Source organism: Passer domesticus, chromosome 10 (genome assembly GCF_036417665.1).
Source record: "Passer domesticus isolate bPasDom1 chromosome 10, bPasDom1.hap1, whole genome shotgun sequence".
Lineage (NCBI taxonomy): Eukaryota > Metazoa > Chordata > Aves > Passeriformes > Passeridae > Passer > Passer domesticus.
In genome coordinates this window covers 24230617-24247422 of record NC_087483.1, presented here as the reverse complement: position 1 = coordinate 24247422, position 16806 = coordinate 24230617, and the positions used below count along the sequence as shown (strand labels likewise).

The window sequence follows — 16806 nt, the reverse complement described above, 5'->3', positions numbered from 1 at the left end:
TTGTGTGCTTGTTGGTGGAAAATGATGAGTCCACAGTAAAAGAAAAAAGATTTTTCTGTGAAAAAACCCTACTTGTTTAATATGTTAATTTGGAATGAAAAGTTTTCTGAGGATCTTTGAAGAATTAGGTAACAAGCTGCAGTCACTGGTAAAAGAGATAGCCTTCAGGATCCTTAGCCATCCAGCTTAGATCTTGAAGGCATCATACTATGTGTCAGTCATTGTTCCTTATTACAGTCTTTAAAAGGAGATGTGTGACAAAGACAAATCTGCAGAAACTGAAACTGGCTTTCAGACTGGTCTGCTTTTTTTGACCACCTCATCCTGAACAGTTTCACCGGGAACTGAAATTTAAGTTGGCCAAGTTCATGGGACAGTAAATATCTTTTTAGTTCAGTAGTTAACAGTAAGCACTCATTATGAGGAGATCTTTTAGGTTTGAAAGGGATCCAACAGCCATCAATTGCTAAGATGATGTTGACAACATGATGCCCATTACAAAAAGCTGTCTAGTCAAGCATGAGAGATGTCAAAAGTATGAGGGTAAAGTGTGTATAGTAGTGATGGGAGAAGAGAGTGAACAGGGCTGGGCGGGTGTGTAGGGAAGTGTGTTGGGGTAAGAACAGCCCTCTTCTATTCATCTCCCAGTTAGGGATGAGCATTTTTGTGTGTAAACGGCTGTGGGGGCTAAACCTAGAATGTACATGCATAGCCTCGGGGGGAGGAGAGGAGCGGGTGGGTGCGGAGGAGGGGGAACCAGGATTGCTGCTCTTTGCCTTACTCGTTTCTGCTGGCCCCTCCTGACATACGACACCGATCCTCACACGAGCTCGTCGCCCGGCTTCTCCCTCCTTTCCTCACAGAGCACCCATCACAGGGAGGGCAACGCAGCTGCCAGCGAGCCCAGAGCAGCATCCTGCATCCCTGCACAGCCTTTTGCTTAGGAGCATTGAGGTAAGGACCCCCTGCCCTCTATGCCTGTGTCTGTGGGCACAGGAATTCCCACCCTAAACTATAAGAAGCCAAGAAACCCTGCAGACAAGGCTGTGTTAGGGAATTTTATGAGTCAGATGACTTATGCTCAGTCCTGGGAGGTTCATTCCTGCCACCAAACTGCCCTCTTGGTATGCACATTCATTGCCAGGGGGATGGCAATGAATCCGAAGTGCAGCAGGAATGATTTATCAGACCCTGAGCAGGCTGTGAGCTACTTTGGGTGTGCATGTGAGACCAGGACAAACTGGTATAATCCCTTCTGAAGGAAAAATTCCTATCAGTAGGTAGCTGTTGAGCCTAGGCTCAGCACTCCAGGCCCATGTCCCTAGGATTGCACAGCAGGTACATTCATGCCTTGACAGCACCCTCAGGCCATGACTGTTCTCCATAGGGGAGACCCTATGGAGGCCTGGGGACTGGGATAGCAGGGAGAAATGTGCACAGCAATCAGTTCTTAAGTAAAGAGAACAGGGAAAAACTGAGGTTTGCTTCAGTACCTCCTTCTCTGCATGTCAGCCATGAAAAAAGCAGGTTTAAAAAAAAACACCCCTGTGAATTACACTTGGGGTTCACAGTGCATCCACATGGGTACAGCCATGGCTTGTACAAACAATACCATGCTATGAGTGAGAACTGAAGTGTGTTTGTAAAAGTCTGTCTCCAGTGTGTCACATGCTAGAACGATATGCACCATGCCTGAAAATCATTCCAGTATGTCTCTATTTATTATTTATAGTGTGGTTTTGGAAAGATTTTACCCAAAGAAAGCAAAATCAGCTTGTTTTTAGGGATGTTAGTTTAAAATACAAGACTGCTAAGCAACCTGTTGAAGCAAAATTGAATAATGTTTTATCATCCTTGTACTGCTGTGCTTCTGTATTTGTGTTGTTTAGGAAACAAACAAATGATGTTCCTCAGATTCTGGTGGCTTTTGTGGATACTTGAACAATTTTTAGCAGAAAATCTCAGGGAAGAGAAGATATATGGATTGAGAAGATCAAAACCTAAGCACATTCTGTCAAATATTGTAGAAAAATATCCCAGCTCAAGTGATCAAGGTGAATATTGTAATTTTAAAACAAATGTGATTTTAAACATCCTGATTTATTTGGATTCTGTAGTATATGGTTAATTTGCCTTCTAGATGCTTATAATCAGCCAGGTGTGCCTCATCCTACTTGTAGTAAGGTACATCCCTTACTTTTGCACTTTTATCTTTTTACTCCCATCTTTTCCCTCCCTTTTTGTGTATTTCAGAAAAGGAGATAGCATCTGTATTTTGTTATGATGTGGCTGAGAGCCTCTTACTGTCATAAGAATAACAGTCCATATAACTATTTTCATAGAAGTAATGTCATCAGTATTTCAGAAAATTAATACTCTACAGAATCTGCTTTTGGAAATTTTTGTCACTGGATGCAAGTTTTAGTACTAGGAACAGTACTAACACTCACTCACTCACTCACTCACTCACTCACTCACTCACTCACTCACTCAAAATCCAGCTCTGTCAAATCACATTCCAGTGTCTTGTTCAGTAAGCCTCATTTTCTTATACATCACTTTCACCTATGTCAGTAGGATATACAGTGAAATACCAGGCAAGATGACAGAATGAAATTTAAAAACCACTACAGTATTTCTCATTTTATACTACATGACATCAACACACCTTCAGTTTTTTATTCCTTGGGGCATCTGTTCTGGAGCAAATCCCTCAGCCTCTGTCAGCTCTGTCTTCATGAAGGGCTCACACCTGTGAACACAGATGTCATCAAAAGTTTCCATTTTTTCAATCCCACTCTTCAACCCTAAAATACATGTAAGGGTAGAATGAGATTTAGTATGAAGTCGCTCCACTCACCTACATACCTATTTATTCTAGATGAAGATTGCATTCTGGAAATTGCTTTTTTACTGGACAGCTCCGAAAGTGCTAAGGACTATAATCATGAACAACAGAAAAGATTTGTACTGCAAACAGTAGACAGAATGAAAAGTCTGCAGCTTAGCTCTGGACGTACCCTGCGCTGGAGGATGGCCTTACTTCAGTACAGCAGCACTGTTTTCATAGAGCAAACTTTCCATGACTGGAAAGGTCCTGAAGCATTCAAATCCCACATTGCTCCCATCGCCCACATAGGTCATGGCACCTACACAACTTATGCCATAACTAACCTTACCCAGCTCTACATGGCTGAAGGGACTTTGGGTAGTGTCAAAGTAGCCGTGCTTTTCACTGATGGAGTGGATCATCCAAGAAACCCGGATATTTTTGCAGCTACAGCTGATGCTAAACACCAAGGAATTGTATTTTTCACAATGGGAATGACTAGAGTGGCTGAGGAGGTTAGCAATGCTGCCAAGCTCCGGCTCCTGGCCAGTGTCCCAGCATCCAGGTTCGTTTTCAACCTCCAGGAGAAAGGAATTGTGGAGAAGGTTCTCAAAGAAATGGTATGTATGAGAAAGAATTTGAAATAGTGTTAGGAACATAAGTAAATCTTTTTTTTTCCAATATTTTGAAAATACAATTCTTCAATATACCATTGAAGAAACTTGTACATTTTACATGTTAAAGTAGCCCAATTATTAATGAGATCACTGTGCCAAAATACAGTCATTTCTCTTCCCACTATTCAGATCTTGTAATCAAAAATATTTGACACTGCAAATTGAATTCAATTTAAACATTATTTTTATCTTTGTTTTTCCTCCTAAGAAGGGTATTTCAAATCTGTTCTCTTAAAAAAACCCTTTTTTTTACATCCTAGTACTTTATTCTGTAGCATGTAGGAAAGTGAAGCTGCCTTTTGTATCAGAAAAAGGTGCAGCTTTGAAGAAGTGAAAATAAATTTGCAGACCATGGAGATAGTTTGATTTAGATAAAATTTGAACTTGGTGATAGACATCTTTAAATTTCCATGGATAATCAAGAGGACATATGTAAATTGAGCTTGAAGTTTTGTTTGGATGCCTTTCTTCTCCATTTAAACTTAATATATAAAAAACATTCCCTGCCAAGTATGGAGAATACAGCCATATTCTAGCCTATAACCCTGGTGACACAAGCTGTGGATGGAGTCCTTATCTGAGCATGCACAGCGATATAAACTAGAATTATGAATAACAACCGGGAGACTTCTGCAATGAAATGGACACCAAAGTGATCTCACACAGGCCTGGAACGTGCACCTGTGCTGGTTTTTGTGTCTCCCTGTCCTTCACTTTGACAGCCTGCTACTTTGCATTGGTGCCCTGAAGAACAGACTTCCCATCTTCTCTGGTACTATCCCTGCTTTCTGTGTCACAGTAATCACCTCTCAAGTAACAAAACACAATTTATTTCACCTCGTCTAAACAGGCAGTCATCCTCAGGTGCCTTTTTTCAATAACATGGCTGCTGTTTGGTTTAAATAATGGCTTTGTCATAACTATACGTGTATAGATGAGAATTTTAGAGAACTGTATTGCATTGCTGCTCATCAACACATTTATGTCCTCTCAAGAGACTTGCATTAGTTGTGCAAAGTGGGAGGAATGCATTGCATGAGGGTGTCTCAGCTCTACTCAGATCTTCTCAACAATAACAGCTAAATCAATGATGATAACTTTATGTGATCATTGGCAAAGTCAAATCTTTTCTAGGGTGCTCTTCCTGCTCTCATTTTGTGTGTGCTTAACAGTATGAATACAAGAGCTTCTGATTTTCCAAGTGTAGAACATTCATCCTTCACTCCTACTATAGAGCAGCTGCCATTCAGCAGATTGTAAAAAAAGCAGTTTGTGGGTGCATTGTTCCCATATATGTAGCTAACCTGTTTACTATTGTAATTTTAGAAAATTATGGCTGGATATGGAGAGTCAGTGATTTCAGTCAGCAATCTATAATAAGAATTGAAAATATTTAAATTATTTTTTTAGAATGGAGAGATTGCTAGAATGCTTCTTAGAAATTAAAATTTAATTAAATGTTAGTCAATATATTAATTTGAATTAGCTAGTTGCTGGATCTATTTATTTTCACATTCTGCAGTGTCTTTTCTGTAGAGTTGGACTAAGTCTTTAAGTTTCTAATGTTGTTTTCAATATCTGTCTTTTACAGAAAGACCTGTCTGAGGAAGAGGTAAATATTTTAAGGTTTTAAGGTTTTTTTTCCTGTGCAGACTTACTGCTTAATACAGATATTTACAATTATATGGAAACATAATTCAGGACAACTGTCAGCTCAGGGAGCTGGTTAAATGGTGAGTGTAATGGGATTGTCTTCAAGTTAAACATGTTTTTGAATTTGCAGGACAGAGCTTTAATTTGCTATCCTAAGGTAATTTACTAATGTATTTAGTAATTAATAATTTATTAATTTCCTAACTACTAATGTAAGTTGCTAACCTAAAGTATTTTCAAAAAAACAAACAATGTGTGAGTATTCAGGCTTGCAAGAATTTGCTGATACATCTTGACATGTCCTCTGACAGACTCAGTGAAAAAGAAAACATGATGCAGAGCTGAAGACAGAGTAGTTCTAACCCTTAACCCTCTTCTTATGTGGGAGGGTTTAAAAAGGGTAAGATAGCAAAGCCCCACCACTGCGTTTTCCAGTTTGTCCGTGCTGTGTCACCCTGACTGCAGGCATTGACAGGTCTGGCTGGCATTTTGTGGGCAATAAAATTAGTTTTCCTTTTAAAGATCTTAGTGCTATTTAAGGCACAGTTATCTCAGACAAAAGAATGTTCTCCTAAGCAGCTAAAGCAAACTGCTAAATATTGTGAGTGTTCGCAAAACTTTCAAATATTTAATTTTTCACTCATTTCCAGTGACATGTTGATTTTTTTCCATCAATATAGAAGTAATAAGACACACAATGTTAGCCTTAGAAAACATATTATGACTAATATGGATATTCAGATAAGAATGATATTTGAAGCCTTCACTTATAGACATCTTCAAGATGAACAGAGGTTTAACAAATAACTAAACCTAAAATAAAAATTACATTCCTTATCCCTCCTTCAAAAACAATTCCAGTATCTGTGATAACTATGCATTTATGTAATGATCTTAAAGTTTCAAAAAGATCTTAAAAAGCACATAAATACATACCATAATGATGTTTGACTGCAACACCCAATGGTAGAGATGACAGATGAGAAAGAAAGATAATAGTGTTATAATGAGTTGCATTAACTAAAAGCATATATCCATACATATTTTGTTTATAGATCTAGCTATACCTAAACTATGAACTATCCTGCATGCAATGGAATTAAGTAAAGGGATGTAAGATGCTTTTTTACTTCATCTTCTTGGCTATTTCTACAGTGCCTAGTAATGAAAACAAAACAGACACAGCATACCCATAAACTGACCTTGTGAAGAGTTTAGAGGTAAAGCCATTATCAAGATTATTGAAATTTTAGGAGTAGGAATGATACAAAATTTTGGATGGAGTATAGGAGGCCACATTCTGGATGAGCTGTAAGCTGATAGTTAAAAGATTTCTGTAAAACAGGTAAATATAATTGCTGCTCATTACAGGTGTATTTAAACTAGCCATACAGTAACTTAAAGGGTGTCTGTGTGTTTTCTATCTCTTCCATTAAAATGTGCTGATTTGTACTATTTTCATTCAAAGTGTCCCCAGGTTGACACATGTAACTGTGAGAAGGGGGAAAGAGGCCTTCCTGGTCCTGCCGTAAGTAGCTGTCATTTCTCAAATAACTGATATACAGTATAAGTTAAAATGTAATTCACTCTTAAAATTTTTAAAAGAAATTGTTTGAACCCAAATCCTGAGACAACAGAAGTTCAAGGGTCAATACATACTCCCCCATGGCTACATTGCATGAAGATGCCACAGCAGCAGGAAGTGCACAGAGACCTGAGAATGCCTGAGACACTCCCTCTGTGTGGGGACAGACAGGAGGAGGAACAGTGTGGTCCAGTGAGGTTCTCCTTTGAGCCACAGCATTATGAAAGGGAGAAAGGAACACCTTTCCTGTTGCAATCAGACACAAGCAGATGGATCTAACTAGCCTCAAATCAAACATTAATATCCAAAAAGCTCTTTGAAAGTAAGAGAGAGAGCAAAATACTGAAGCATTAGGAACAACTGAGACAAGAATAAAGTGGACTGGACTTCTTTCAGAATATTCTTACAAATAGGATCCCTTAGCAAATCTAGGGGGTTGCTTCATACAAGGCTTGGTGATCTAAACTGAAGGGCTTACATTTGGAAAAGAACTGAATAATATGACATTATACCCCTGACACTGAACTAAAAGCACTATCGTACCTTATAGCCCTTGCTCAAGGTGAAGGGACAGTGTCAGAGCTTGAAAGAGAACACTGAATTTGCCCATCTTTATCCTTTTGACCCGAATATCCTATACATACACAAACAGAAAGACACCCTGGGTTTATGCACCACAGTACAATGCACTTGAACTGAAAATGTACCCTCGACTGTGTGCAAACAATAGTTTTGTTTGGGTTAACATCTGCTGTCTTTACTTGGAAAGTGCCAGTATTGCTTACACAGAAGCATACACTCCAAAGGGTTGAGAAGAAAACTAAACATCCCCTTAGCAAGCTGGGTAGTTAAAAAACAGCTGATCACCTCTTTACCTCAGAGAAGAACTGAACAAACTAATTTTGTTCAGAAAATAGCATATATATTGTAAAACAAAATTATGTTTATTAACATATATCATAAGAATTGTATTTTGTTGTTTCCAGGGTAAAAAGGGTCGCACTGGGGATGATGGAGCTCCAGGCCTGAAAGGAGCAAAGGTGATTGGTTTTTCAGATTTAGTAGAAAGATCTGTCTTGTCCTTATTTCACTGATCTTGATGTTGAATTATTCATAGGGGGAACCAGGTCTTAATGGAATTCCAGGACAAGATGGAATAGAGGTAAAAAATACTTTTTTTTCTCCTTCTCCAGTGAGCAGTGTTCCTTTAAAGCAAAATACCACCTTTTTTTTTTTATTGTTATAAGAACAAATTTCAATTCTGGTTTACCATCTCATGATTCATTAATGTTAGAAGAACTGCAAACATTCTCATTGCTTAATGAAAAGGATAATTCCTCTTTCTATGTGTGATCTAGAAAATACTCTCCAATAATACATAGTACCTCCAAAACAATGAAATGCTCTGATGTGATAATCTAAGAACATTACAGAAATTTACACTCTGCCTGCATCATTCTGGGTTTATTTAAATCTGAGAAATAAAGGACCCTGTGTATAACAGCAGTGAAAAATTTGAATGAAATACATATAGGGAGTAAGTGTAGGACCAGTCTCTTAGTGCATAATTCTGAATATATTCACATATGAATTCCTCTATTTTATGCTTTCTTATTTATTCAGTATATCCTCTTTAATTAGTATCTTTGTCTTGGTTTTTTTTTATTTTATCATGTTTTTCACTAAGACAGAAATATCAACTTTACTTGATCTGCTTTTACATCACCAGAATCCCAGTCTAAAATGACACATTAAAACAATTTATTTACCCATACAACAGCATCTGCCATGACTAAAAAGCACAGTATTTCAAATAATATTGCCATATTTATCAGAGTAATCTTTTCTATTTGAATAACTATTTTTCTGAAGAGAATAGAATATTAAGCATGCCAATACTCATGTTCCTACTTTTGGGTTATATAGCATCACAACCTGCTTTACTTTTTTGTTTTCCCAGGGGAAATCTGGATATAAAGGAGAGAAGGTACTTCTTTTAGTCAGAATTGATGCCTACATCTTTGTTGTTATTTATGATATATAGTGATGCATTGAACTGACAGCACAGTTGCTATAATATGTCTTGAATAGAATAACATTTAGGTTTTCAACTAAAGCACCTAGAGAATAAGGATGATATGCCAATGTAACTCATAAGTATTTATTCCTATTCCTTTCCAGGGTGAAAGAGGTGAATGTGGAATCCCAGGAATAAAAGGAGACAGAGTAAGTAGCCATAAAGTTGTTATGTTTCCAAGAAACACAGTTAAACCACAAAAAAAATACAATTCCCTGAATAACAGCCATGGTGATAGATTTAAGGCATATATTAGTTCTAAGGCTGAGGGAAATTGACATCTGACAGTTTTGAAATATGTAGTGAGCAAGGACACCATTTTTACTGATTTTCTGAGCTCTTCCTACATTTTCATATGATCCCTTTTATGGCCCAAGGCTGAGTCTGTTTAAAACAATGCTAAAACTCTACTTTAACAGAGGCGGAAGGCTTGAAATAGTAAGCAAAGGTAATGAGGCATAAAAATGAAAAAAGATTTCTTACTCCAATTTAAAATTTAGTGCATAATTGCTTTAAATATTTCAAATAGAGCAAATAGAGTTTAATCCTGGATTACTGGTCCTTGATAATGAACTCTGTTCATCATTACACTGTATTTTCATTTTAAAATATTTACTTAATACTTTGTGGCTGCTGAACTTCTCTTAAATTTAGTTTCAATTTTAATGTAAAGATATCTAAATAAGATACCTTAGTAAAAAGTTACCTAAAAGTGGTTTTGACAAAATCTAAATATACAGAAATATATAATTTTTTTCACTTATCTTTCAGGGCCCTGAAGGTCCAGTAGGTCCCAGAGGAGTAAGAGGGATACAGGTAAAAGAAAAAAAAAAGAAAAACTAACTATGAAAACAACAATACCTGGTTCTCTGGGATTCAAAGATCTGAAATAATATCATACCTCTACTGACATGGAATCTTTTGAGTTGCTGTGTTCAAGGCACCCAAAATCTTCTTAAACACCAAAATTAATAAGAATTTGGAGAAGAAATCTAGACAAATAAATCATCCTTATATGAAATGTATGAAAATACATTTCCATAAAAACCAGAATCACTAATTTCTCTTTCAGCGTCTCAACTATTTCATTTCCTCAAGAAGTACATGAAGAATATTTAGTCTCTTATCATCCCAATAGTCTCAGACTAATGGCTAAGAAGCTTAGCCCATCATAGATGTTTCAGTAGATCTTGACTGTAGATTACCTTTAATTGTATTCAAAAAAAGGGAGAGCCAATTTCTCTCCCAGACACCAGAACCAACTCCTACTGGGTTGAGAAACTAAAAACATACATGCATCACAAAGCAAAGCTTCAGTTCTGCTATGATTCAAACTCTTATTTTTATGCAGACATCAGCAAATAATAGATTGTTTTTCAAGCTGCCATTTTTATGATTGCTTGAAAAATCTCATTGAAACCACTCCTGTTTTAATAGGGTCTGCAAGGACAATCTGGAGATCAAGGGCCTGAAGGCCTGCCAGGAGCAAAGGCAAGAACTGCTCTATTTCTTCTCTTTATTAATGTTAAAAGGTATTAATATAGCCTCACAACAATTATTATTTTATCCTTACATTCTATACCCTTCTTGTAGTGGATAGAGTTTAACTTGACACAGATAGCAAAGTGTGTACTTTTTGTATTCTACAAGGCTCTTAAGAAAGGTATTTATTACTTTGCTCTTTGTATTGAATTCAGGTCCAAATCACAATCTCATCTTTATTAATCAACAGTCAAAATATGGTAGAGTCACAGAATACTACTTAGCATTGCCCTTCTTCAGTTTTCAGTTTAAAACTTTTTTTTCCCTAAGTGACAAACAGGAATTCTGTTTGGCATCTCAAATCAAGCCTTTTCCTGAAACTGAACATTCTCAAGAAGAATTCTGTAGTTCAAAAGGAATATTGTCCTGAAGAAAAACTTGAAAATAAGTGTATAAGGAACATTATTTGTTATCTGTCTTGATATCTTCTTTGCACCAACTGGCCAATAGTGACACACAGAACAGTTGAGTGTCAAAATTTACATGATATGAAACATTTTTCCTTTTGTTTAATCTCTTATCTTTATATGAGAGGAATCATCACAAGGGAATTTTGAAGTTTGAAAGAATGAACAGATGAAGCACTGTGTAAGACAATTCCAATGGGCGGAAATTCAGGATGCACTAAAAATTAATCTACAATGTGAGTTAAACTGATTTTCCTAGATACTAATTTATAAGCAAAGTCGTTTTCTTTCCATTCTTTGAAAGGGTGAAAGAGGTCTCCCTGGGCCACCTGGCTTGCCTGGAGAGACTGGAATAGGACTGCCAGGCCCAAAGGTACAAAAATCTCATCTTCTGCATTGCATGTATTGTAGGACAAGGATCAAGACAGCTAATAGGCTTCCTGATTCACAAGAGAATTCAAGACTGTAAATGCTGGTTTTGTGGTACCGGAAATGTATTTTGTATGTTATCAAAACTGTTTAGAAACAGTTGCAAACAAAAAGTACATTTTAAGTATATACTTTAAAGGATTTTTTATAGTAGTTGTTATGCTTGACATAAACTCAACCCAAGAAAGCTATGGTTAGGTAAAAACACATTTGTAGTCTTAAACAGAAATTAATCTGTGCAAAACAGGTTTGTTGGTTTAGATGATGGGCATAAAAAGAACAGAAACTCCATGATAGAAATACTGACTTCTTGGGAAAGGACAGTAAGTGATATATGACTGAGTGCATGAAGGGAATAATTAATTTTTTAGATTCAAAATTGTCCTCCCTCAAATGCAGAACTGACCTCCCCTAAAGCTGTGAAACTGTCCCAGTTCAATGCCTGCTGGGCCTTGTGTGGTGTACAACTCTGAGAACACTCAGATTTTCTCTGCTGTTCCTGTATTCTCCTACATCCAATATTTCAATCACAGAATGCCTGATGAGTTGTTATATGCTGCACACATAAATACCTAAATCAGGAGTATTAAAGTACATCTTTCTTTGAAGGGTGACACTGGTTTGACAGGAAGACCGGGCCCTGTTGGCCCACCTGGAGTTGGTGAGCCAGGATTTATGGTATGTCTGGATTTTTATTTGGTGAGAGGAAAGCAGGACAGAAAGCAAAAATTCTCAATGTTTCCCCATAAAAATGGGGAAGATTTAGCACATGTAAAAATGTGTGCTAAATTATAGCTCTTTCTTCTACCATTTCTACCATTTCTTATACATATTACATTGTCTGACTCTCATTTCCCTCAATAAACTGGAAATGTTTCCAATTTATTAACTTTTCTAATTATCATATCTCCAAAACAGATATGAAAATATAACATCTGATGTAAAACCATACAAATATATAAATAAATCTGTCCCCTAACAGATTTAATAGTGTCAAATCCCTATGTGATAACTTTGAAGTCGACTGCTTTTCAGTATCAATAGAACATTAACATCAGCATGGCTTTGAGGAGGAGACTTTCAGAATTTATAGCAGGTTTGGTTCTGAAGTGTCTCCCTGCTTTCCCTTCTCTTCCTTTTCCTGGCAGTTGTAAACTCCATCTCTTTGTGGTAATTCAGAAAACCAGCATGTTAATTTTACAGTCCTTTTTTTCCTAAATATCAGGCAGCACCTTTTACTGAGATATTTACAATAAAACAGACTTAAACTCATTTCTCTTCACCTGGATGAAAGATTTCTAGTGCAACCACAAGGGAAATTTTGTTCTGTTTTTCACAAATACCTTTTCCCCATTAACAAGGCAAAATTTGGAATAAACATTTCATAAGAGGTGTTCCCATGAAAAAGAGAATCATTGTTTGGTAGGTGAACTGACTGATTTCAAACCTGCTTGAAAATACACCACTGGAGAGCAGCGAGTTCTTGCTGAAGAGCCCAAGGAGAAGAGCATTGCAAATAAGGCTGGTGGTGACCGTCAGTCCAAGCAGGGCAGTAACACTTCCAGAGTCTCCTCAATAACACCATAGAGAAAAGACCCACTCTGTGGGGGAAGAGGTGCCTGTGATGTGAATCTTTCCTAGATAAAAAAAAATTACTACTATAAAAAGAGATTCTGATTTTTTTAAAAATATTCTAGATATGCTTCTTTTATTTATTTAAAGTTTATTTGCTTCAAAAGAAGTTCCTTTTAATGGCTTAATAGAATCCAAATATCTATACCTCAGGAAATATTCTAAAGCTCTGTGCAGAAGGAGAAGCATATTTAGGCTATGCAGAGACAAATCTACGAGCATTCTATGATGTACGTGTAACCCCAAGCAATAAATCTGAGGAAAAACCCTCAAAGAACAAATGCAAGAAAACACTGTGAAGCAGGCTCAATATGCACAGGTGTTGGACATGCATTTTTTTTGTTATTTGCCCCTTGTGCTTCTATCAGATCTTTTTTCAAAAAGAGAAGGGCATGCTATTTCTCTCTTTGCCAATTACAGTCAAATCTTTCTACTGCTTTGTCTCTGTCAGCATTACTCTGCATGGGTTTTAATCTGGTTCTGCTTCTCATGATTATACTGATACATTAATAAAGATTAGCAAGAATTTGTAAAATGTAAATTTAGGGAGTGAAGATTTCCAAAATGTAAGGAATAGAAATTTCATCTATATAATCTGTGATTCCTTAGTAACCTGAAGGGTATTGTTACTGCTACAGGCAGGAATGCTCATCACTTATTCACTGGGAATGCCGTGTTACTGCATTATTTGTAACATTATAACTACACCAACATCTGAAGATACCCTTATAACAGACAATGCCATAGAATACGCTGCTGTTCATCTGAGTGATTAATACAGATTCTAGTTCTATTTTAAACTTATGTTAACAGGGGCCTCAAGGACCACAAGGTATTCAAGGAGAAAGAGGTTCACCAGGAGAAGGGCTTCCAGGAGCAAAGGTACAACAATCAAAGGGTTCTAAGACCAGAACATAACCATTAAATGAGTGCATGCCAAAACAAGTCCATAGAAGGCACAGGAATCTGAGAAAGTACCTTGTAAATTAATACTAAAATATTCCATCAAACAATCCAATATATTTTGATGGAATTCACTTGATCCAAACATGACTTGTAGGCATAGCTAGCCTTTGGGGCCTATAAAGCCAATATTTAATTTACCTGATGCTTGATTTGTGGGTCTAAGCCTGGAATGAATTCCATCATTTTAAAACAGCCTCAAGCATCTGACTTTAAATAAAATACCATTAAAATGTTCCTAGATGAAAAATTTAGCATTTTGTTGTTGGGTTTCTTTCTTAATCCTTTTATAGAGATCTTTACTTCATTATAAAGACAGGCTTCTAAGCTTCTTACATACCTCAGCCACTGACTTATGCATTTTAGCAGAAGACTGAATTCAGTTTGTTGGAAAAGAAAGGTGCTGTTACTAATTTGCAGATCCAGTGGAAGCAATGAGAGTGGTAGTTGTACCTACATGGATGGAATTACTGGAAGATTCTTTTGCTGCCCACTGAAAACCAGTTCCTAGGCTGAGTTGTTGCTTTGCCCTTTGGTTACAATAACAAAGAGAACACAAATTGTACACGAACAAAATGAGCAACTAAACAGTTTTCTCATATTTATGCAAGTACTAATTCTGCTTGAGAAAACAATAAAAATGGTTTCACAGATGCAAAGCACAACTAAAAATCAGATTTTCTCTGAGAGTAGCCCTTTACTAAAAATCTTAGGATTTCTGTTTAACACAATACTGTTGTCAGCCAGGTTGAAATTTAACTGCTGCTAGCAACATAATATCTTCAAACATCCACTGTGTATTTTATGATGATGAATTATATAAATTATTTAACCTCATTGTTGATGGCTTGTATCTGCTTAGCAGATCTCATAAATGAAAACTAACAAAAGTACAATTTGAAGAAAATGCATTTCAAAATAACTCAATGGCCACTGCAATACCAATTCGTGTGGGAAGAAACACTACAAGTAATAACTAAAACACAGCAACAGGGCACACTGGGAACAAGTACAGATGAATGCATAATCTAACCAAAACTATTAAGCAGTTGAGATGGATAGGCAGAATAAAATAATCAAAGTGAAATTCAGCATTATTGGAACTCTTCATTCTATGAAAAATGTACTACTTTTTACTGCCTAGTCTGACCTGGAGCCAAGCATGTATCAACAGAGTCCATATGTATCTCCAATCCAATCTGTGGTTGCCAAGCATGTCAGTTCTTTGGTTTTAAACACATTTTAAACAGGTGATTTGTTAATCTTAGCAAATTTTACAGTTGCTTTCTTCATGATTTTTTACTACAAGCTCACAGTTTAGTAAAAAGGATAATGAAGGCAGATGTTCTAAAGCATCAGGAGCAAAGAATGTTATTTCAAATACAAATCTTCATAATGAATTCCTGTCAAAGTTAAAATGATGGAATTGGTTAGTAAGTATAAAAAATATCTGTCTGGGGCATAATTTTGTTGTCTTGGGTGATTTTTTTACAATTTGTACAAGCTAACATCTGCCTCTACATGTTTTATTAAAAGAAGTACAGGAAAGCACAATATTTTTACCTTTATTAGTAACTGGCACTTTCCCCAAGACCACTGTTTTGCAAATGAACATTTAGAAAGACAATGACACTTACAAACAGACTTCTACAACAATACAGTCAACCTGGTCTTCATTCTGGCAAATGCTTAGTGGGAGCCAGATCCTCATTACCCCACTTCAATGAGATTAACCCACACTTTAATGAGATTAACCCATGATAAAAATAAGCAGAATTCAGTTTTTAGTTAGTCTCAATACTCAGGCCTGCAGGCATTTAAATCAGTTGTGGTTTTGCCATTGATTTGAGAGGAAGCAGAACAGGACCTTAAGTAATTGAGGTGGGCAGAAAGATAAAAAAGAAGCTTGTTCAGCTCTTTCATCAGCAATTTCAAATTGCAGGGCAAACTCTTTTGAAAAGATAATCTCTTTGATATCCTGGAGCACAGATCCAGGAGCAGTTCTCTGGTTCTTTTCGTTTTGGTTTTCATTATGACAGAGAAAACATTGTCTCTAGTTACTTCAGAGAGAACAGCTGTGTGTCTCCACAGTTAACAACTTACTATTTTTTCATGTAGGGAGACCGTGGCTTCGAGGGACCAAAAGGCCCTCGTGGACTGCCAGGCATCAGCATAAAAGGTGAAAAGGTGAGCAATAAATACACCAGGGGATTAATGGAGTGCAAGTAAATAATAAATCTAATGTTGGGAATACAGGGTTGATACTACAGATGGTACAGTGGGGAAAGGAACCCATAAAAGACACCAGGTAATGTGGTATTTAGTTGAGATTTATGCCCAGTAAATTCTCCTAACCCATTTTAACATCTCCTCATATTAAAATAGAGGATGTTAGAAAAAGCATCTGATTCTGTGTGAAAGTTAAGTTTTTAAAAGGAAAAAGAAGACTAGAGGTTGTTTTAAACTGAACCAGTGGGGAATAAATGCATGAGTTAAAGATAAAAGATCAGATCCCCAGCTTTACTGACTTCAAAAGAAGTCAACATGTACTGACTAGCATGGGAGCTGTCCCAGATTGTTTCTGTATCTTCGCACAAGTAAGCAACTGTACTTTGTTTGCCAGGGTGAGTGTGGTCCTCCTGGTTTACCAGGATCAGTTGGATTACCTGGAATTGGAATTCAAGGAGAAAAGGTATCATTTTCCCCTCACCCCACACTTCAGTGTATAGTAACAGAGGTTATTTTATTTTTAATAATTACTTAACTACTCTTCTCAGGGAGTGGAGGGCCCAAAAGGACCACCTGGCTCCAGAGGGCTACCAGGACAGGGGATACCTGGACCAAAGGTTAGGGAATTTTCTGAAGTAAAAATTTTCTGTGCTGTTTTTACTGTTATGTTTCATGATCAAGAAATGGTCTGTCTCTATAATTATCCACATTAAACTGGATTGCTGAACACCAATCTAAGTATTGACATAGATGCAGAAAATATTTTCTTTATTAATATTATA

The 16806-nt window shown here is 36.7% G+C and overlaps 1 protein-coding gene across 1 annotated transcript in view; it reads left to right on the top strand.

Annotated features, from left to right (window-relative positions):
• Window positions 1-844: 844 nt before the first annotated feature.
• The window catches only part of LOC135308921 (collagen alpha-1(XXVIII) chain-like), a 34431-nt gene continuing 18469 nt past the window's right edge, over window positions 845-16806 (top strand). The window contains exons 1-17 of the mRNA XM_064434575.1: window positions 845-954; window positions 1890-2054; window positions 2882-3450; window positions 5099-5119; window positions 6629-6688; window positions 7732-7785; window positions 7863-7907; window positions 8706-8732; window positions 8927-8971; window positions 9594-9638; window positions 10260-10313; window positions 11076-11144; window positions 11810-11878; window positions 13646-13714; window positions 15914-15982; window positions 16419-16487; window positions 16573-16641. Of these exons, the coding sequence (XP_064290645.1) occupies window positions 1901-2054; window positions 2882-3450; window positions 5099-5119; window positions 6629-6688; window positions 7732-7785; window positions 7863-7907; window positions 8706-8732; window positions 8927-8971; window positions 9594-9638; window positions 10260-10313; window positions 11076-11144; window positions 11810-11878; window positions 13646-13714; window positions 15914-15982; window positions 16419-16487; window positions 16573-16641 (1488 nt within the window). The 5' untranslated portion in view covers window positions 845-954; window positions 1890-1900. The remainder of the gene's footprint in view (window positions 955-1889; window positions 2055-2881; window positions 3451-5098; window positions 5120-6628; window positions 6689-7731; window positions 7786-7862; window positions 7908-8705; window positions 8733-8926; window positions 8972-9593; window positions 9639-10259; window positions 10314-11075; window positions 11145-11809; window positions 11879-13645; window positions 13715-15913; window positions 15983-16418; window positions 16488-16572; window positions 16642-16806) is intronic.